This window comes from Chelonoidis abingdonii, chromosome 2 (assembly GCF_003597395.2).
Source record: "Chelonoidis abingdonii isolate Lonesome George chromosome 2, CheloAbing_2.0, whole genome shotgun sequence".
Lineage (NCBI taxonomy): Eukaryota > Metazoa > Chordata > Testudines > Testudinidae > Chelonoidis > Chelonoidis abingdonii.
Window position 1 is genome coordinate 93,198,179 of NC_133770.1, and position 21,844 is coordinate 93,220,022.

General features: G+C 41.6%; 1 protein-coding gene across 6 annotated transcripts in view; it reads left to right on the plus strand.

The window, feature by feature from the left end:
• Positions 1-21,844, plus strand: part of BBS9 (Bardet-Biedl syndrome 9) — a 498,766-nt gene that overhangs the window by 77,908 nt on the left and 399,014 nt on the right. For all 6 annotated transcript variants that reach the window (XM_075062584.1, XM_032778779.2, XM_032778787.2 and 3 more), the window contains 2 exons: positions 9,583-9,764; positions 21,267-21,346. In XM_075062584.1, the coding sequence (XP_074918685.1) occupies positions 9,583-9,764; positions 21,267-21,346 (262 nt within the window). The remainder of the gene's footprint in view (positions 1-9,582; positions 9,765-21,266; positions 21,347-21,844) is intronic.

The window sequence follows — 21,844 nt, forward strand, 5'->3', positions numbered from 1 at the left end:
GAATCTTTTCTTTAGACATGAAATGGGGGGGCTGATGGAGTTCAGGCTCCAGGTGCTATGATGAGGACGGTTACCCAGCATTTTGTACCATCTGCCAGGAATGACAGGAGTCATTCCCATTTTTACCCAGGTGCCCCTGGCCGACCTCACCAAGGCCAGCCAGGAGCACTCACAGGATGATGACGAGGACTGCTATCAGTCATTTTGTACTGTACCATCTGCCATTGAGGAAGGGAGGGGAGAGGATGCTGCTGTTTAGCGCTGCAGCACCCCGTCTGCCAGCAGCATCCAGTAGACATACGGTGACATTGAAAAGTGGCGAGAAATGATTTTTCCCCCTTTTCTTTGAGGCAGGAGGGGGGCGTTAAATTGACGACATGTTCCATGAACTACTGGTGACAATGTTTTTGACCCTTCAGCCATTGGAAGCTCAGCCAAGAATGCAAATACTTTTCGAAGACTGCAGAAACTGTGGGATAGCTCGAGTCTTCAGTCCCCTCTCCCTCCCTCCATGAGCGTCCATTTGATTCTTTGACTTTCCGTTACGCTTGTCACACAGCACTGTGCTGTGGACTCTGTATCATAGCCTGGACATTTTTTCAAATGCTTTATTTCGTCTTCTGTATTGGAGCTCTGATCGAACAGATTTGTCTCCCAATACAGCGATCAGATCCAGTATCTCCCGTACGGTCCATGCTGAAGCTCTTTTTGGATTTGGGACTGCATCGCCACCCGTATTGATCAGAGCTCCACGCTGGGCAAACAGGAAATGAAATTCAAAAGTTCGCGGGGCTTTTCCTGTCTACCTGACCACTGCATCCGAGTTCAGATTGCTTTCCAGAGCGGTCACAATGGTGCACTGTGGGATACCTCCCGGAGACCAATACCGTCAATTTGTGGCCACACTAACCCTAATCCGACATGGCAATACCGATTTCAGCGCTATTCCTCTCATCGGGGAGGAGTACAGAAACCGGTTTAAAGAACCCTTTATATGTGGGCTCGTTGTGTGGACAGGTGCAGGGTTAAATCAGTTTAATGCTGCTAAATTCGGTTTAAACGCGTAGAGTAGACCAAGCCTTAGTTGTTGTGGGGCTACCCACAGAGGCAGGGCATAGGATTGTTTGCACATGCTCCCTGCTGGTTCTGCTGCTACTTTTCCAGACCCAGCAACACGAGAAGATGACAGTGGGAGGTTTGCTTTAGGTATGTCACAGTTCTTCTTTATTTTCTCCTCACTGATAACACCAATGCTTTCCTGGATGACATCAAACTATAATTTTTGTTTTGTCCTGTTTCTTGCATGGTTAGGCTGGAGGCTCTGCTATTTGTTAAAGTCCTCATGCTTTCTTGTCAAACTGCGTATCCACTTTCACTTCTGCTAATGCAATGAACCCTCTTAACTACTGCACTGCAAGTAGTAAGTGATAATCAGAAATGTGATGATGAGCGTTCTGCTGAATGAATTATATTTCGGAGCTTTGACTTTTAAATGTTAACTTTCAATATCTGCATAACTTTTTGCAAGATCGAGACCTTATGCCTTAACTCATATTGACAAAGAAACAAAAAAGAAATCCTAGTTTAAAACTTTGTTTTATCTATGCCTTTGAATTTCCTGTCTTTTTCCTACTTTGTCAGTTTGTCAAAATCTTAAAACATACCAAACTTTTTAACCTGAATACACAGTAACCTTTAATACAAGAAACTGCACGTTGTAATTTTTTCATTCCATAAGTGTCAATTAAGGGCTAGATTGTTAGTTAACAAGCTACCCCAGGTAACGGAGCTGCCCAGGAAGAGGGTGATTGTGAGTTAGGTAATTGAAATCAGGGCTTTGGAGCTGTGCTCCGGCTCTGCTCCAGCTCCAGCCAAAAACCTGCAGCTCCACTGCTCCGGAGCTGCTCCAGCTCCAGGGTCTGCTCCAAAGCCCTGATTGAAATCTCTCTCCTAATCTTCTTGCTGCTCCTGGATGAGAATAAAATATGTTAGATTTATCCCTGGCACAGCATATGTTCTCTACTTTGCCAGTGTAGCTACGTTACCATCTCCCATCTTCTAGAGTGGCTCTGCATACCCTGTTACTCCCTGTGCACTTGCTGTGGAAGTGATTGCACACTAGAGCACAGATGGGCCATAGTCAGGCCTTAGATTTGTCCACTTGAAGGACTAGTCAACTGCACATTTTTAAGTAAACTAGAAGAATGTACTTTTTTTGTTTCAGCTTATAAATGACAAATGCTTGTCTTTCTGAAACACTTGGAGGCTGGTAGGCCAAGCTTCTTCTGGAAGTAATGTATTTGATTGAATTAAAATCCAGAGCTTTCAAGAGTGGTTCAAGACATGATGTAAAATTAACTACAGTGGCATAAGTAACACTATCATAATGCTTTCTTTTTTTAACAAGATGCCTTTTTAAATTTGATATTAGTTTTAAAGTAGAGGAGAAATGAGTTGTCATTTGTGAATTTAGATATTTCGATGAAATAAATAAATTATTACATTTGTTTTTTTGAAGTTTACTGTCGATCACAATATTGCTAATTAAGAGTGTGGTATGGAAAATTATCTTAAATTTGTAACGTAGACTTAACATCACTTGCCTGACCTGCCAGTGTCTGTGTGTGTTGTTCCATAGCTTAAGAATCAGTGGAAAATATTATAAAAATTTATATATACTGTATTGCTAGAATTTCATTACATATAGATTGTCAGACTATTATACTGGTCTTGTTTAAACAAATGAAAAATCATTTTACTCATTTAATTTAAAACAGCAGGCATTTTGTATTTACAAGTTGCTTTATTTGTCTGTCTTTGGTTCCAGGCAGTAGCGTGAAAAAATTCATTACATGGTATAATATTATGGTCACCAGTAGATGGAAGTAGTAATTTGGTCCATGACCTAAACGTGACAACAATTTTTTGGGGATATCCGTTCCCATCACTTTATTTTCTTCTGTCACTTGGAAAGATTTTCTTCTTTTTTTCATCTTTCATTGAACGACCTTTGCCCCTGATGAGTGAACTGCAAAGTTTAAAGGCTCATGGTGCCTGCAGGTGCCCAATCACAAAATAATTCATACCTGATTCGGCACCTCAGTGTGCAGTGTTTATAGGCAACTACTTTAATTCAACATTTTATCATTATTTAAGAAATGGGTAATACAATTGCCAGAAACAAAAGGTGGAAAAATCATATGGTACCTGAAAATTTTACTGTCACTTCACTCATTGTTAATGTACCAGGTTCCATGTTGAACTGAAGAGAGTATTATACTAGATCTGCAAGTTGGATAGGCCTGCTGGCATTCCAAGTAGTGACATTTTGGCCAAATTCTGATCTTCCCCCCATGAAACTCTCCCTTCCTCATTCACTGGGCTTCCATGTGTAAAAATGGGCCAGATTTTGCCTTCACTTTAATTAGTCCTGAACTTTTATTCTTAGCTTGACCTCTACCCTTCCCATGCTATATGACATTGTCATCCTCCATCTCTCCTTTTTTTCTTCCATCAGGCACAACCCATGTATCTCTTTAAGTGGACTTGCTTCTTGCAGACTTTTGAAATCGCTGCTCAAAAGCTGTCATGTAACTGAAAAAGTGCACTAGTCAAAAAGGGTGAAATTCACCTCTTTGCATAAGGGCAGCACAAAAACCTATGCACTACTTCAGTACTCCCCAAGTATTGTCTATGCCTTGTGCTGGCCTCATCATAGATATTTCATCTTAAATACATAATATAAGTATCCTTAAAATAACTCCAATGTGTGTGTGAACAAAGGGATATTTTTTAAGACTGTCTCCATGGAACAGGATGGGGAAGCCTTATCTATGAAAGCATTTGTTTTCTTTCTTTACTAGAACCTTTTTCAAGGACTTCTCATAAGGAGTGGAATTTTCAAAGGAGCCTAAGGGAGTTAGGTACCCAGATCCTATTAAATTTCACTGGTAGTTGGCGCTTAATTCCCTTAGGTCTTCTTTGAAAATCCCAGCTAAGGGCTCTAACCTCAGAGAGTATCTCGGATGAACAGTTTGTTTTGAGTGGAAGCTTCATTTTTTTTTCTCCCATTCCTTCATGTTTGTAGCCCTTCTCTCTCTCCATTCTTCTGATCTTTATCCTTCATTTTATCAAACACTTTACCGAGCTGCAGTTAAAGTGGTGCAAAGTGGTAGTGAGGAACTTTTTTGGGGACATTCTGGATGCATGGTTTGCAGTATCTATAATCCAGAATGAAGAATTTTCACTTACACTTGTGTAAATCAGGAGAAAGTGTAAATCAGGAGTAAGTCCAGTGAAGTTAACAAGGTGACCAAAGTTAGAGGAGATGATCTGGACAACCTTGTAAACTGGAGTAATAAAAATGGGATGAAATTTAATCATACAAATCATGCATTTAAGAACTAACAACAAGAATTTTTGCTATGAGTTGGGGATGTATTAGTTGGACACAGGAGGAGGAAAACCTGGATTTATTGATTGATCACAGGATGACTATGAACTGCCAATGTGATGTGGCTGTGAAAAAGGCAAATGCAGTCTCAGGATGCATCAGGTGAAATATATCCAGTAGAGATAGGGAAGTGTTATTGCCAGTATACAAGGCACTGGTGAGACCTCACGTGGACTACTGTGTACAATTATTGTCTCCCTTGTTTAAGAAATATGAATTCAGACTGGGACAAGTGCTGAGAAGGTGTGACGAAGTGGGACTGTTCTTAATGTTTCCTCTGAATAGTGTGTAGGTGCCTCAGTTTCCCCTATGCATTTCTTAAGTCTCCAGTGTGCATAAATGGCCGATAGTCTGTCTCCTAGCAACACATGGCCAGGGCCCTTCCCCCCGTGCAAGGGGACAGCTAAAGGTGATCAAAGAGATCAGGTGACCTCCTGGCCCAGGAAAGAAACAAAGGCCAGAAAGGAGGGGCTGGAGGGGGTTTCAGTTTGGAGCTGGCTGGGGATGGGAATTGAGGGCAGATGGGGTTGTCTGGCTTGCTGGGCCCCAGAATGGACCCGTCTGAGGGATCCCGTTCTCTGTACTACAAGCTCTGTTCCTGTCATCTAATAAACCTCTGTTTTACTGGATGGCTGAGAGTCACATCTGACTGTGAAGTTGGGGGTGTGTGCAGGACCCTCTGGCTTCCCCAGGACCCCGCCTGGGCAGACTTGCTGTGGGAAGCGCACGGAGGGGCATATGCTGAATGCTCCAAGGTCAGACCCAAGAGGTGAAGTTGTGTGAGCTTCTTGCCCTGAAAACATTCTGCTCCATGGGAGAGGAGGCTCCCCAAAGTCCTGACTGGCTTTGTGGGGAGCAGTTCCAGAGCATCACCTGGGGACTCCATGACAGAAGGGCTACTAGGATCATCAGAGGAATGGAAAACATATTTATTAGAGAAGACTCAAAAAGCCTGGCTTGTTTACCCTAACCAAAAGAAGGGTGAGGGGGAGATACGATTTCTGTCTATAAATACATCAGGGAGGAGAGGAGTTATTTATGTTAAGTACCAATGTGGACACAAGAATAAATGGATATAAATTGGCTATCAACAAGTTTGTGCTTGAAATTAGATGACAATTTCTAATGCTCAGAGGAGTAACGTTTTGAACCAGCCTTCCAAGGAGAGCAGAGGGGGCAAAAAACCTAACTTGTTTCATGACTGAGCTTGATAAGTTTAAGGAGAGTATGGCATGATGAGATTGCATACAATGACATGTAGCTGTTCTGCAACTGCTAGCAGCAAATATCTCCAATGGCTGGTGGGACACTAGATAGGAAGGGCTCTGAGTTACTACAGAGAATTATTTCCCAGGTGTCTGGCTGGTGCATCTTGCCCACATGCTCAGGGTCTAACTGATTCGTCCTGTTTGGGGTCAGGAAGAAATTTCCCCCGAGGTGAGATTGGCAGAGACTCTCAGGGTTTTTTGCCTTTCTCTGCAGCATGAGGCATGGGTCACTTGCAGGTTTAAACTAGTGTAAATGGTGAATTCTCTGTAACCTGAAGTCTTTAAATCATGATTTGAGGACTTCAGTAACTCAGCCAGAGGTTAGGGGTCTATGTTAGGAGTGGGTGGGTGAGGTTCTTTGTAGCCTGCAACGTGCAGGAGGTCAGACTAGATCAGGGGTTCTCAAACTGGTGGTCGGGAGGTTATTACATGGGGGGTCACGCGCTGTCACTTTCCACCCCAAATGCCGCTTTGCCTCCAGCATTTATAATGGTGTTAAATATATTAAAAAGTGTTTTTAATTTATATGGGGGGGTTGCACTCAGAGGCTTGCTGTGTGAAAAGCGTCACCATTAAAAAAGTTTGAGCGCACTGGACTAGACGATCACGTTGGTCGCTTTGGGCCATAAAGTCTATGCGAATCAGAATACAGTCCTTGAGTATTGCCTGGGAATTAATTTCTTAATTCCATACTTTATAAATGTTAAATAACGACAATCAAATAAAAGTAACACCATAAAGCATTTTCTCTGTATCTTTTAATTTAGCAGTTTACAATTGTCATCACTCAAATTAACAAGGCTGCTTCTGTAATTCTTGAATTGTATGACTGGAAATATCCAAAGCATTTACATTTGTTAAAAAATATGTTGAGAACAATTTGTTTTGTAAGAGAAGACCTACAAAAAACATATGCCATTATTATTCAGAATCCAATAAAAGGTAGATTTTCAACTTATTACCGTGTGTGTAGGAGTTGCTTTGTTCTGTAATGTTATTTTAAATACCAAAATAATTTGTTTCATATTTTGAGTTCTTCACTATTTAAGTGTCCCTTCAGATTCAATGTTGCTTTGACTGTTGTGTGATGTATAGTAAAACCGTCAATAAAAGAAGTTTAACAGGTAATTGAAATTGCAGATTGAGTGTAAAATGTGCCAAATGAAGTAAAGACCTTTGCAGGATATTGTATGGGTGCAGTAGCTATGGGGAAACTGCTATAAAACTATTAAATACACCTTTAAACAATATTTTAAAAGCCTGAGAAAATAAAGGAATCTGATTGGATGACTAACATTCCAACAGAAAAATTAATGTATCATAATTCACTTGCTACAACTCATTAGCTACATCCCTTTTGTCATATTAATGTACCTACAAATGCACAGAAAGAATTAACAAGAGAAAAATTCCTTAAGAAGGCTTTCATATAATTGTAGATATTTCATTTTAAATAAATATGAAACACCATAGATTTTAGGACCCAGCAGGAACATAAAGCCATTTCAAAAACCTAGCTGAAGCAAAGTTAAAATATTGGTTGTTACACTGCTTTCTTAAAACAACTCATCCGTTTCTGAGCTGTAGCAGCTTTAAAGGACTTAATGGCTGAACGAGCAGTTGACCAAAATGGGCATAGTTTTATTTTTAAAGTTCAGATAATCAGAAGGTTTTTAAGTGAGCTTCTAAAATTGTGCTCATGATTTTCTGTGTATAAACTTGAGTTTACCAAAATTTGGGTATGTGAGGGCAAATTGCATTTGCAAAGGCAGCTGTCTACTTAAATGAGTAAATGATTGATTTGTGTGTTCAACTTTGGTTTGCCTTGTTAATTAGATGTCAATAAAATATATGATTGCCAAACATAAATGTACCTAGGGAGAGTTGCAGTTTCAGAGGTTACTTTTGAACATATTATCCCAGGTCCTCAGCTGTTTATATTGACTTAGCTTCATTGATAATGGAGTTGATTCAGACCATTTAGTACTTTAGACGTAGTCTTACTTAAGTACTAGTCCTTAGTATTTTACCCTTAATTTTTCCCTTGAATAACTCCTTTCCTTACTCACAACCTGCTTCCCCCTGAAAAAAACCCAAAGGTTAAACAAAATGTTTAATCTTGAACTTTGTAGTGTGTGTAAATGCCGAATCTTCAGAGAAATACCATTATTTTTTAGTTATTTTTATAAACCCAGAGTTTTTTAATGGAAGATATATTACGGTAGGTTCTCAAATGGCTGTCAAATACACGATTTACAGTATTTCAGTCATTTCTTAAAAGTAATATTACAGCATGAACTTGCTATAATGAAATCTTCTAGACAGGCCTAGGTAGTATAGTGAGATGGTACATTAGCCTTGATCATCTAAGTGAAGCTTTGAATCTAGGAACTATCTGAAGTTTTGGTAGTTTCATCCTAGTCTCTGCACCAGAAAATCACCATGTTTGACACCAATGGCAATGTCTATTTGGAGAGGCCTCGGGCTCGAATAAAGATATATTGCAGCCCAAGAGTGTTGTGATTTATCATGATTTTTAAAAATACTAAACTTTTAAGTTCTGTATGTGAAACCAGTTTAAAAGTAGAATGGAAACTCTTTCATCATCACCTTACATTAACAGGATTGCCCCCACCCCGCTGGTTCCTTACATCTTCTCATCAGTTGCTGGAAATGGGCCATTTTCATTACCATTACAAACAGTTCTTTTTCTCTCCTGCTTATAATATCTCACCTTAACTGATCACTTTCCTTATAGTGTGTATGGTGACACCCATTGTTTCATGTTCTGTGTGTGTGTGTGTATATATGTATATATCTTTCTACTATATTTTCCACTACATGCATCCGATGAAGTGGGCTGTAGCCCACAAAAGCTTATGCTCAAATACATTTGTTAGTCTCTAAGGTGCCACAAGTACTCCCGTTCTTTTTACTGTTTGTTTAGTACATGTTGCGAAAGTCCTCTTTCTACCTATAACAAATTTCAAGTTAAGCAGAATCAGTGGCAGTGTTCCTCTAATTACCAGTGACTTATTAAATACCTTTCAAAGATAGTTTATATGTATGGCACATAATTAGATGGAACAAAATACAGGCAATATATTTGGTACACTAGTTGCACAAAGCAGTTCAAGTAGGCTGCTCTGGGAGTGTGTGTGTGTAGGGGTAAAATGGGGTCTACCCACGGCCACTCCCCCAGTATTCACTGGACTTAGAACAGTGCAAGCGAGACCTCCTGGGGGGCACTAAGACCAGTGTGTGGCATTCCCCTCCAAATGGCCAATTGACATTTGGGAAAGAAACTACAGATAGGATCTTGCCAGAGACTGGCACTCTGAACAGTCTCTCCACTGATTGGCTGTTTGTGCCAACCTGTGTTATTCCTTCTTTTCCTTAGTCTTTTTATTTAACTAATCCTCCTCCTAACCTAATTTCACTGAAAGGATTTAAATAAGTCAAAATCAAAACAAACATGATGTTTGCAACGATTGTATTATTTACTCTGTTTGATTGGTCTTTCCTTTTCCACTACCCTGTATTTAGTTTGTAAACTCTTTAGATCAGGGACTTTATTGTACTGTATGTATGTATAGTGCCTAAAACGGGGGCAGTGGCGGCATTCTTGCTTGGTACTTGGGCAATGTCATAATAAACGTGATTGTTTTTATTATTAATGTGAATAGAACAAGTGTTTGTTTTTTGTTTGGTCAAGTGATCTTAAAGAAAGATTTGTTTAAAATATCATTATAGTGACAGACGGTTTGTTAGAAATAGTATCAGAAAATACCCCTATAGAGTTTTGTAATTACTAGTGTGATTCTTCATTTTTTAATGAGCTTTTTATCTCTCTTTATGCAGAGATTTGAAAGGTGTTATAGTTACTCTGAGTGACAATGGACACTTGCAGTGTTCCTACCTTGGTACCGATCCTTCTCTGTTCCAGGCTCCTAAGGTTGAATCTAGGGAAATAAACTATGAAGAACTTGACAGAGAAATGAAAGAGCTTCAGAAAATCATCAAGGAGTCCACAAAAACACAAGGTACATCCATTCTTCACATAGTTATATAGTACTTTTCAATGCACTTTGTCTTTGCTATACTTTGACCATACTTAACAGTGTGTAGGAAATATAATATTAAAGATATTCATGTCAAAGCATTTCACTGTCTCTTAATTACGAATGTGCAAACAAAACCATAGACTGTGTGGCTCTTGGACACATAGGGTATTTGTTTTCATCATACCTGTTGGAACCTGTGGGAGGCCTATGTCAGATCTCAGAGCAAGCTTATTAGTGCTGTACTTCGAAGAAAAAACTGACGGTGGGGTATAGTCTCCTATAAAAAGGCAAGAAAATTTCAGTAATTTCACAAATATAGTCTAGTGCACTTCTCAGGCTTCAGAAAGAACAAAAGTGTTGCCAGTTCTCTGTTTTTTATTAAACATGGTTTCTAGGATTGCATGAAATTAACAAAGAATGAATTGTGTTAAAGTCACATTTCTGTTACCTATTTCAAAATCAGTAATACTTGAATATGGTAAAGGGTTTACCAAATGTGTTGTCCCGCACTAAAGAAGTGATCATTTCAAACTGTGGAATTTACATGCACAACTAATTACTTGACCAAATGTAGTATAACTTATGGCACACCATTTGGAAACAGTTCCGTCCAAGATTATATTTTTAGTAGCTGAGTTTTTAAATGGCTCAGTTATCTTGCCTAGAGAATCACAAGCATACAATTTTACTGGGAACTGCGAAAAAATAGTCTCAGCTAGACTTATGAAAGACATTATTTTAAATATCTTTCAGTGCCATGCCAGGATCAGGTAAATGAATTCTTAAAAATACACTAAACCAGGGGTCGGCAACCTTTCAGAAGCAGTGTGCCGAGTCTTCATTTATTCACTCTAATTTAAGGTTTCGTGTGCCGGTAATACATTTTAACGTTTTTTAGAAGGTCTCTCTCTATAAGTCTATGTATTATATAACTAAACTAGTGTTGTATTGTAAAATAAACAGGGTTTTCAAAATGTTTAAGAAGCTTCATTTAAAATGAAATTAAAATGTTGATCTTACGCGCGGTCACCGCCTCAGCCGCTGCTGGTCTGGGTTCGTTCCCGAGGCCAGCAGTGAGCTGAAATGGGGCCTGCGGCGGAACCCGGCTGGCAGGTCCTCAGCCAGCAACCCAGACCAGCAGGGCTGTCGGGGCTGGTGGCAAGACCCAGAGGCTGGGGACAAAGGACTGGAGTCCGGCTGGGGGGCCTGTGTATGTGAGGGTAGTGTCAGGCAGAGGCGGGCACTGGGTTGGGCCAGTCAGGGCCAGGTGCGGTGAGGAGCGGATGAAGGAGTCAAGCAGAGGAAGAAGTACAGGCTCAGCCAGAGCCTGGGGCCGGGGTGCGGGCTCAGCAAGGGCTTAGGTATGGGTGGGTGGGGGTTTCAAGGTCAGAAGAGTGCTGGTGTGACTGCTCCCCTAATAACTCTCAACCCTGCTGCTCCTTGTTCGTGAGACTACCCCCCCAGGGATCCACCCCTATCTAAGTCATCACCTGTTTCATCATGTCCCAGACTAGGACGTCCACCTCTACCTGTCTGCTGACTGCCCCAAACCCTTATCCACATCCCCATCCCCAGGACAGACCCCCGGACTCCCTGCCTTCCAAACCATTCCCCTCCCCCGACAGACATCCAGAAACTCACCACCCATCCAACCCCTCACTCTCTGCCTGCCCCAACACCTTTCACACCCCTGCCCTTCTGACCAGGACCCCACAGATAACTCCCAATCCTACAACCCCCCCACTCCTTGCCTGACCACCCCCTTCAGAGACCCCCACCTTAACTTCCCCTAGCCCTCCTTGCTCCCGGTCCCCTGACTGCCCTGACCCCTATTCACCCCCTGCCCTCTCACAAACCCCGGGACTCCCATGCCCCAGCCACCCCCCCCACCTCTAACCCCCTCAATCCAACCCACCCTGCTCCCTGTCCCCTAACTGCCCCTGTCCCTTATCCAACCCCCCCAGCCCTGGGCCCCTTACCATGAGGCTCCACACAGAGCTAGATACGCTGCTCCGCGGGAGCACACAGCCCCACCCCTCTGGTTGAGCAGGGAGCGTGTGTGCCTCCCCGGGGAGCCAAATGCTGCCCTCGGAAGCGCGCAGCCCCGACCCCCAGCGCGCTGCATGCGGTGGCAGGGCTCCAGGAGAGGGGAGAAGATGGGGGAGGAGCCAGCAGCTTGCTGCGCTCTGCTCCGCTTTCCGGCCCGGGAGCGCGGACCCCGCGGCTTGCTGTGCTGGGAGAGTGGGGCTATTTGCCCTCCCCGTGCCCACGGCTATGCTTCTGCTCCCTGCCCCCGCGGGGGAAGTGGAGGGCAGAGGAGAGCGCGCCGGGCTGGGCAGGATTTTTAGTGGCATGCTGGAGTCCCGGCAGGCTCCAGCGTGCCATTAAAAATTGGCTTGTGTGCCGTCTTTGGCATGCGTGTCATAGGTTGCCGACCCCTGCACTAAACGAATCATTCCTATTTTTTGTGAGAATACGTAGTAAACAAGTAGCAAAATAAAAGAAATGCACAATCAGAAGCTAAGGAAAATAAGAGATGAATCCCTGGTACCTGCACATTACAGGATTCCTGAGGTTGCTTCCTCAAGTTATAGATTCCAGAAATTGAATCTATGATAGAAAATTGTATTTAGTTTATGACCATTACTGTTGTGATAATTTGGTCATCTTCAACTTGTTCTGCTCTTCGAAAATTAATAAAACCAATAACCAGTTGTTTAAGCTGTAATGCTTTCAAAATTAAAATGCCTGATTTACCATGATACATCCTCATAAGTGTCTGAACACAGGGAGGTTTTCTTTTGTCATGCTGCCCGTACCAAACCAAAGGAGGAAAAACAAAAATAAAACAAAAAACCTTGTGAGTGTGTCATTGTAACTATATGACTGATGGACAGATTTTTGTGTAACTTGCCTCAGTGCACATGTTTCCAAGAACATAAACAACCAAATCAAAAGAAGATGATGAGAGAATAAACCACACACCTACCTTTTATTCTTTTTCTAACATAAATGAATTAATAGTACACATATGAAACTTTTACAACTTGATAAATTTGCTGTGAATATTTGTTTTATTGTTTAATAAATTAAACCTAAATTTGAAAAACACTGGTTTTACATTTTCTCTGCAAGGTGTGAAGCTTCAGGTTCAAATCATGTCTCCTGAATTTTCACCTCCTTCTGGAGAAATGTGTTAGTGAGGTTTTGATCTCATTTTAACTGCAGGTAAAGCTTCTCAGAAAATCCCTGTTACAACAGAAGTCTTTCACTTGGGGGCATATAAATGCCTTTTAATTTTGCATGTTATGGGTTACATTTAGTTTTTTTCTCATATCATTGAAAAAAGTCTTAAAATAACTGTTATTCAGGGATAGTTGAGTACCAAAGATTCTAGAACATAGGCAGTCATTCAATTACTGTATACATAACCTTTAAACTAAAGTGAACCATTAACTTTTCTGACTCGTGGTTTCATGTGTGAGCGATGGTCTTGTGTTCTTTATTCCTTTAACTGTTACGTTATGTGATATCCATCCGGATGGTTCAGATGATTGAGAATAGCATCTTTCACATCTCAGCCACAAGTTGAATTTAGCCCAGCTGCTAGTGATCAAAAGTTGATCTGACAGCTGCTTGATGTTCTGTGTGAGGTGGACTTGGTGGTCTCAGTCCAGTTCCTAGTGCACAGATGACCATATGATAAAATTTTCACCATCACAATGGGCACTAAGATGAATGTTAGAAATCTTAGCAAAAAGAATTGAATAGTCATAGTGAATGAACTGTCCTTTTAGATATACAAGTGGTCACTATAGGACATACTTGAGTTCTACTTTCAGAAGAGAGTTGGAAGACTTCTTCGGTGCTGTCTTCTCCCCGCCTAGACAAAGAAAGGACTTGAATGTGGCATCTCCCATTGGCTCTAAAAAATGAACATGAAAATTGAATTGATGCTCTTTTCCCCACCAAAATGTTTTTCTCTAGGCTATATTGTCAGTGAAGTGGATCAGGTGATTACATTTAATTTGGAGTACATTTGAAACATTTATACACTCTAGACGTTAGTTTTTGCAGGATTGTGGAAGTAGTGATAGATACCCCATAATGAAGCTTATATATTTTTTTTTCCTATTACGCGAAGGTTTCATTTTTTGTTATTTAGGAAAGTATGCATCCTATTTTTTTAAAATAGACTTACTATGAAGAAATAAAAGTAATTCTGAGAAAGATACAAGTAAATACTTTGAAGAGTTAGGAGTTAAAATTACTTTTTAAAAACTTGGGGCTCTCACCATTTTAAAGTTGCTGCAATTTAAAATGCCTTCTTTTTACTCTTAAAACTTACTATGCATGTTAATCTGCTTACAATTTCATACTGTACATTATTATTTATTACTACATCCCTTTTGTGCAAATGTTGGTACACAGGGCAGAAACTCGTCTGTTGCATTCCTTTCTGTCATTTGCTGCTTCTTCCATCTGCTCTGTGGTGTTGTGATTAGATTATTTTGCCCTCCCTGCTAAAAGTTCTTCTTAAGGTTTCTTTTGGGCATTCTCACTTCCTCACATCAGTTGCTTTCCACTTGACAGCTTCATTTGAGAGTCTGTGTATTGGGATCTTGAGTACATGCCCCAAATATGTCCAGTGCTTCCTTCTGATTCTGGTGGAAATGAGCTTATGGTTGGTGATTTCATGGATCTCTCCATTGGTAATGAAGCCTTTCCAACCAATTCCCAGAATCTTTCCTAGGCACTTATTTTTGAAGGTGTCTAGTTTTCTGTCTTATGTTTTGGTAGATCTCCAGCTTTTGCATCCATGTGTTAGCACTGAGATTATGTTTGAATTGAAAATTCTCTCTTTTGTTCTGATGTTATATGTCTTTGATTTCTGTACACTATTAAGTTTAGAAAATGCAGTGGGTATCTTGATGTCACTTCCTTTCTGAGATCTCCATTGGCCAATATGGTGCTGAACTATTCTACTTTCTTGATATGTTTGGCTTCTAATGTGACTTAGACTGCTGTCCCTGGGGATGCTCCACTTTAAGTGTTGGTGCGTCCTGGTGCTGTCGATCAGAGATTTATGGTAGCAGTGTCCATGTGGGTCGCGCATGCGCAGTAGATGTCTTGCAGTGCTGTTGGTGCCGCATCTACTGTGTGCATGACCTGAGCCCTCCAGTTCCTTCTCAACTGTCCTCAGCTGAAGACGGAGCTCAAGGGCAGTGTTCGTTACTCTCGCTAGACCTTTAAAAATGATAGAAGCTTAAATAATTAGTTAATCTTTTACAAGTTATAGTTAGTGTTAGTGATAGTTTTAAGGGAGAAAAAAGTTTACTTTCCCAGTTTACCCTCCCTGCTCCGGGTTCAGTTAACTGTCAGAGATACCTGGCTCCCCAATCTTTAAACAATTGCTGCTCTTGCCGCAAAGTTATGCCCTTTTCGGATGGGTACTCTTTATGTGTCTGATGTCTTGGGGAGATGCATATCCTGCAAAAATGCACCCATTGAAGTAATCTGAACACAAGAGCCTGGTGTGACCAAGATCTCTGCTTGAAAATGATACTGATGGAGAAACCTCCCCAACCAGACCAGTGGACCTCCTTTCCAGGCTCTCCACCCCCGCTACAGAGACAGGAAACATGCTACCTTCTAACATACCAAGGAAGAGTGCACAGACATCTCCTCAGAGAGCATTGTGGAAAAATAGGCAGTCTCCTGCCAGTTTGCTACTGCTGATGCTGACACATGCTTGGGTGAACACCTATGACACTCCGAGCTCCAACAAGTCCCGAGTGAAGTAGATGATGATGAGGCACAGATGTCAACATGCCTCCTGCACAGCACCGAATTCACCCATAAGGTACCAGTGCCAAACGTCTCTTTAGGCATCATTTGTCTACCCCAGCACCGATATCGCAGTTGGTACTGGCTGCGAAAACCATGTCGGCACTGATGGCCCTGTCAGCACTGGTTCCCCACTTGTGAGGTAACTCCCTTCTCTTCATGTGTCAGTATAATAATACCTGCATCTGTAATTTTCACTCCATGCATCTGAAGAAGTGAGTTTTTTACCCATGAAAGCTTATGCCCAAATAAATCTGTTAGTCTTTAAGATGCCACCAGACTCCTTGTTGTTTTTGCTAGGATACATGGCAACCACAATGCTCATGAGACAACACGCAAGACTACATACGTGCTGCCTACGAAGCTGGCTGAGCTTGGTATACATACCCAGAAAGCACAGCCTGCAGAAACAACTTACAGTACCATCCCCTGTCCTGGACACACTCTCCACTGATGAACAAGTCCAGAAAATATATGCATGGGTATCCCGTTCCAACAGGAACCCCACTCAATAGTAATCATGACAGAGGCCTCGCTGATAGCTTGGGGCTCCCATATGCACCTGTGCATAGTTCAAGGCAAATGGTTTCCTGCGGAGACTCAGTTACACAAGAAATCTACTAAAACTATGTGTAGTCCGCTGCAGACACTTCCTACCATAAGAACGAATCCATTCGCATCATGACCGGCAACATTGACTGCATGTTTTACATCAGTTGACAAGGGGGCGCTCCATCTTACTTGCTGTGCACTGAAGCCATAAAACTGTGGAACTGGTGCATATACAACATAAACATTTTGGCTTCCTACCTTCCCAGCTGTCAGAACCTGATTGCGGACATGCTAACCAAGTACTTCTCTCGAGACCACAAATGGGAAATGAATGGAAGAGTTTTGCTCTCTATTTTCAGCCAGTGGGGAACTCCCATTATCGACTTGTTCTCATCCCCAACGAACAGCAAATGCGCAGTGTTCTGCTTGAGAGTGGGGATTGGACCCCAGTCACTGGGGGACGCCTTTCTCATCACATGGGATGCACAACTCACAGACACTTTCCCACAGATTCCAATGATATCACGTATGATACTCAAGATACGAACAGACAAGGCCAAGGTTATCCTCATAATCCCTACATGGCCCAGACAAGCATGGTACCCTCCCCTGATGCTGATGCTGATATGCGCCCCCTTGAGCTCTCCCGCATTATCTGGATCTGCTGTTTCAGAACAACGGTCTCACTCTTCACCCAAATCCGGAGAAATTCCACCTAAAGTCGTGGCTTCTACATGGTTCCATCATGGCGAACTAGCCTGCTTGGAACAAGTTAAATGCATGCTATTAAACAGCAGGAAAGTGCCACACATAATACTTACCTTCAAAAATAGAAGAGATTCTTTTCCTGGTATCAAGAAAAACACTTGACGTCCTCCACAGCACTACTACCATTATTATTATTTAACTATGATTATTTTATACTTACTATTATTGATTTTAATAAAAAGTCTTTGACTACATCTGACTCAGTGTGAGCTTCCTGTCATACTTCTGAGGCTCCTTTGTAAATTCTGTGGAGCCTGATTCGTGACAAGAACTTGTATCTTCTGATCAAACAGATTGGCGGCCTAAGACCCATATTAATTAATATTAAAGATTAATATTATTAATTAATAAAATAAGATAAAATTAATACATTAAATTCCCATATTATACAAATTAATATTATTAGTACACCCTAAATCAGGCTACAGGGACCATTATGATTGTCTAGTCTGCACAATGCAGGTCACAGGATCTCACCCACCCACTCCTCTATCGAACCCCTAAGCTATGTCTGAGCTATTGAAGTCCTCAACTTGTGATTTAAAGACTTCAGGATGAAGAGGATCTTCCAACAAGTGACCCTTGCCCCATCCTGCAGAGGAAGGCAAAAAACCCCCAGGACCTCTGCCAGTCTGCCCTGGAGAAAATTCCTTCCCAACCCCAAATATGGCGATCAGCTAAACCAAAGAAGAGAAGGTTAATCACCTTGTGCAGTAACTGAGGTTCTTCGAGATGTGTCCCCCTGTGGATGCTCTACTACCTGCCCTCCTTCCCTCTGTTACAGAGTTCACAATTTGGACTCTGTGGTAGAGAAGAACTGGAGGGCTCAGGTCATGTGTGTGCTAGATGCAGCACCAACGGCACCATGAGAGGCCTACTGCAAACGTGTGACCCATGCAGACACTGCTACCATAAATCTCGGATCGACAGTGCCAGGACACACTGACCCTGAAGTGGAGCCGAGCACTCACAGGGACACGCATCTCGAAGAGCCTCAGTTACTGCCTGAGTTGAGTAACTTTCTCTTACTGCTTGATATCTGTCTTTCAAGGATGTTGTTTTAACATAACTAATTTTGAACCCTCTGTGTGGCCTGTTTTTGCCAGGTTGTTTGTCTTTACTTGTAACTTTTTGAGGGTGTCACTCAGTACTACAATATTGTCAGCAAAGTCTGTCTTCTAGACATTTGCCATCTTTCCACCTTATACCAGTTATTATGTTGTTAATACTATATACTTCTTCATTACCCAGTCTGTGGCAATCCTACACAACAGCAATGATAATAGGCAGCACTGTTTCATGCCAGTGTCCATGTTGAACTATTCTGTTGTCCAGTAGTCCACCGTTACAGGCATTTGGCATTTCTGTACATGTCCTTGATGATGTTGACGACTTTAGCTGGGGTCCTGTCAGGAGCGGCGCCAAGGTTTCTGATGCCCTAGGCGGACGACCATTTCGCCGCCCCCCGCGGGTCCGGTGGACCTACTGCAGTCATGCCGGTGGACGGTCCGCTGCTGAAAAGGCTCTGGTGGAGCTGCCGCAGTCATTTCGGCAGACGGTGCACTGGTTTAAAGGCTCCAGCGGACCTACCGCAGTCATGTCTGCGGCAGGTCCACCGGAGCCTTTCCAGCAGCGGACCATCCGCCGGCATGACTGCGGTAGGTCCACGGGACCCGCGTGCTGCCCCCCCCCGGCAAAATAGCGCCCCCCCCAAATTCTGGCGCCCTAGGCCATTGCCTAGGTCGCCTAAATGGTAGCGCCGGCCCTGGGTCCCGTAGGACTGAATGCAGCCTATTTCTCTCCTCAAAGCTTTGTATCCATTGCCTCTGTCAATCTGTGTAGTACCACACTGCAAAAGGCTTTTCCTACAACAAAGGGTAATGTGACTCCTCCAGTTGTTAGTAAAATCACCCTTTTGGATATTCTGACAATGATTCCATGTTTCAACTGATCAGAAGGGGGTCTCTTTTTCCAAGACTTCATTGCACAGCGCTGTCAATTTCGTTAAGGTGGTGGTATCAAATGCTTTTAGCGTCTCTGTTCTGATTTGATCATCGCTTGTCTCTTTGTTACTTTTCAGCTTCTTGATTGTGGACTGTACTCCTGACACCTTTCTGGACTAAAGTTAATGTGGAAGGTGCTCAGATTTGCATGTTTCATTGAAATCTGGTGCTAAAATGGGGCTGGATCTATTGGAGATTTCTTTGAAATGCTCTTCCCATGTACTTTACATTTCTGTCTCAGTTGTAAGCATTTTTTCATCTTTCCTTTTTATTGGCCCGTTTCCTATTCTGAAATTTCCACACTGGGTTATAATTGCTTTGTAAATGGTTCTGTGACTTCCTATCGTAGCAGCAGCTTCAGACTCAACTGCTAGGTCTTCAACCTCTCTTTATTTATCTTTCCCTGCATCACTTTTCACTGCTTTCTTCTTTCTTGTACTCCTTCTTTGCCTTTTTCCAGTATTTCATTGGTCAGATATTGTGTCATTACACCCCATATTCTTTATGGAAATATGGTTATGATATGGATATGGCGTAACTGCGATATATTTCATGCAAGATGGGTATTTTAAGGTATCATTGGAAAGGTTGTAATTTACTAAATGTGATTATCCAATGTGTATGCATGTATCATTTCCGTATCTAAAGTTAGGAATATTGACTATGTAACAATTAAAACTGGGTGTGAAATGCCTCCCCAGACAACAGGCCATGAGCCTTAATGAACCATTAGGAAGAAACAATAAGACTGTGAAGATACTAATCTCTCTCCTTTCTGAGGGGCGTCCTGGCATGTAGCTGTGATACTACCAGGTCAGGTGGTCCTATCACCTGATACTAACATCATTTTGGACTTCTAGTAATCTTCAAGACTGCGAAACAAAAGATTCCTGCCTTATGTGAATCTTATGTAAGGCAGGGGAATAAGGAAAACAGGACTTTTCTCTATTGCCTTCCTGCCCAAGAAGAAAGACTGCTGAAAGTACTTGAAGAGACAAAGGAACGGAGCGGTGGGAAAGGCAAAGGCTGAGTCCAGATCAAGACAGGAGTCTAGTCTGTAAAGAGAAATAACTGGAACTCTAAGCTACAGAAACTCTGCAACTTGCCTAAAACAACATTTAGGGTGAGAAATTATTTCTTGGAACCAGTCTCTTTAAGATCTTAAGCTTAGTATGCATGTTTTGTTTTATTTGCTTGGTAATCTGCTTTGTTCTGTTTGCTATCCCTTGTAATCACTTAAAATCTTCCTTTAATAGTTAATAAACTTCTTTCTGTTTGTTACTAAACCCAGTTTGTGCAGTTTCTAACGGGGCAGGAGGGGAAGAAGTTGTGCATATCTTCCTCCATATTGAGGGACGGGGTAAATTTATGAACTTACGTTGTATAGATTTCTCTACAGCGCAAGACAATTTTATTTTGTGTGTACTTTCCAGAGGGGAGCTGCACTTGAGTGCTGGGTGATTTCCTAGCTGAGTCTTCTCATAGAGAGCTGTTTGCAGACTCTGATTCTACAGCTGGTGCATCCCTATCTCTGTGTGTGTGTGTGCATGTGTGTGTGCACGCGCTGCCAGAGGCCGGAGAGCCTAATTCAGTAAAACAGGGAGAGGGAGCCCAGGCTAGTGGAGCCTGCAGGCTCAGTGAAATCCCAGTACATCAGGTGGTATTCCAGAGACAGGGTCTGACCCATCACAGATACACTAGCAATGTATGTGATGAAACAAATATTTTAAGTCTTTACTGTCTTTTATAATCCTTGATGGTTGGAGTTAAGGTGGTTGTTGAAATATCTGTTATGAGATGTATCTAAACCCTTTGCCTTATTTTCTGATTCATGGATGGCAATCTAGTAAAGAGATCCAAGATTAAATAAATAGATGCTGATGTGAATCTTAGAAAACTGGAAGGTTTGCTTGGTGGTATATTCAGACAGTCCATGAATACATTTTTTTTTACAGACTTTTTTTCCTCTTCCTCAAAATAACAAAATATTTTCCTGTGAACTGCAAGCATTATTGTTAGTGAACTGGAACCTCCAGCTTTCTGAGCAGTACTGTCAGGGCAGTCTTGTGGACTTCAAACATGTCACCTTTATAGGTTTCTACTTGGTTGGGAAGAAGTGCACTTGGGATGTCTCTGAAGTCCACTTTTTTGCCGATGAACTTTTTCCTGCAGGTTCTGCTTTGGGAACATTTAATTAAAAAACAAAAGTGCACTTTGTTTTGTGCCATTCACTGTAGAAATTGCTTTTGGGAATGTAACTGCACACAATCTATTAAAGTAAGGTTGGTTGTCTTTTCTTTTCTTCTTGCAGATATTTTGCCCAAATCTGAAAAAGATTACGATGATTTGAGAATCACGGCAGAAGTTTCACCTGACTTGGATGTAGTATCTGTAAGTAAATTTATAAATAGGAAAGTCTTACAAAACCAGTTTTATGCTCTGTTACATCTCTGAAACAGCAATTTATGTTAGTGGTCTTACGTTATTGCAATAATGAATGAGAAGAGAATTTGACCCACAGAATGATTTGTATGACCTCAGCTCACATATTTGGGGAATGCCCAGTAATACAAATAGACAAGGAAATTACCTTAGGCTCAGGCATTAAAAATAAATTGGTAATATTGCAATATTAATAATAATAGTGATTTAGATATTCCTAGCACTGTACAGATATTAATCCTCACAATCCTCCATATGAGATAGATGGGTGAATGTTGCTCCTAGTTTACGGATGGGAACACTGAGAAAGGAATGTACAATATTAATTGTTGTAGCCAAGTGAGTTCAACTGCTTACTAATATTTGAAAAAATAAACAACGTTGCAAACTATATAAAAATGGCAATATTAACCTATTTGCAACTCTTGACAGAATGTTGTAAAAACT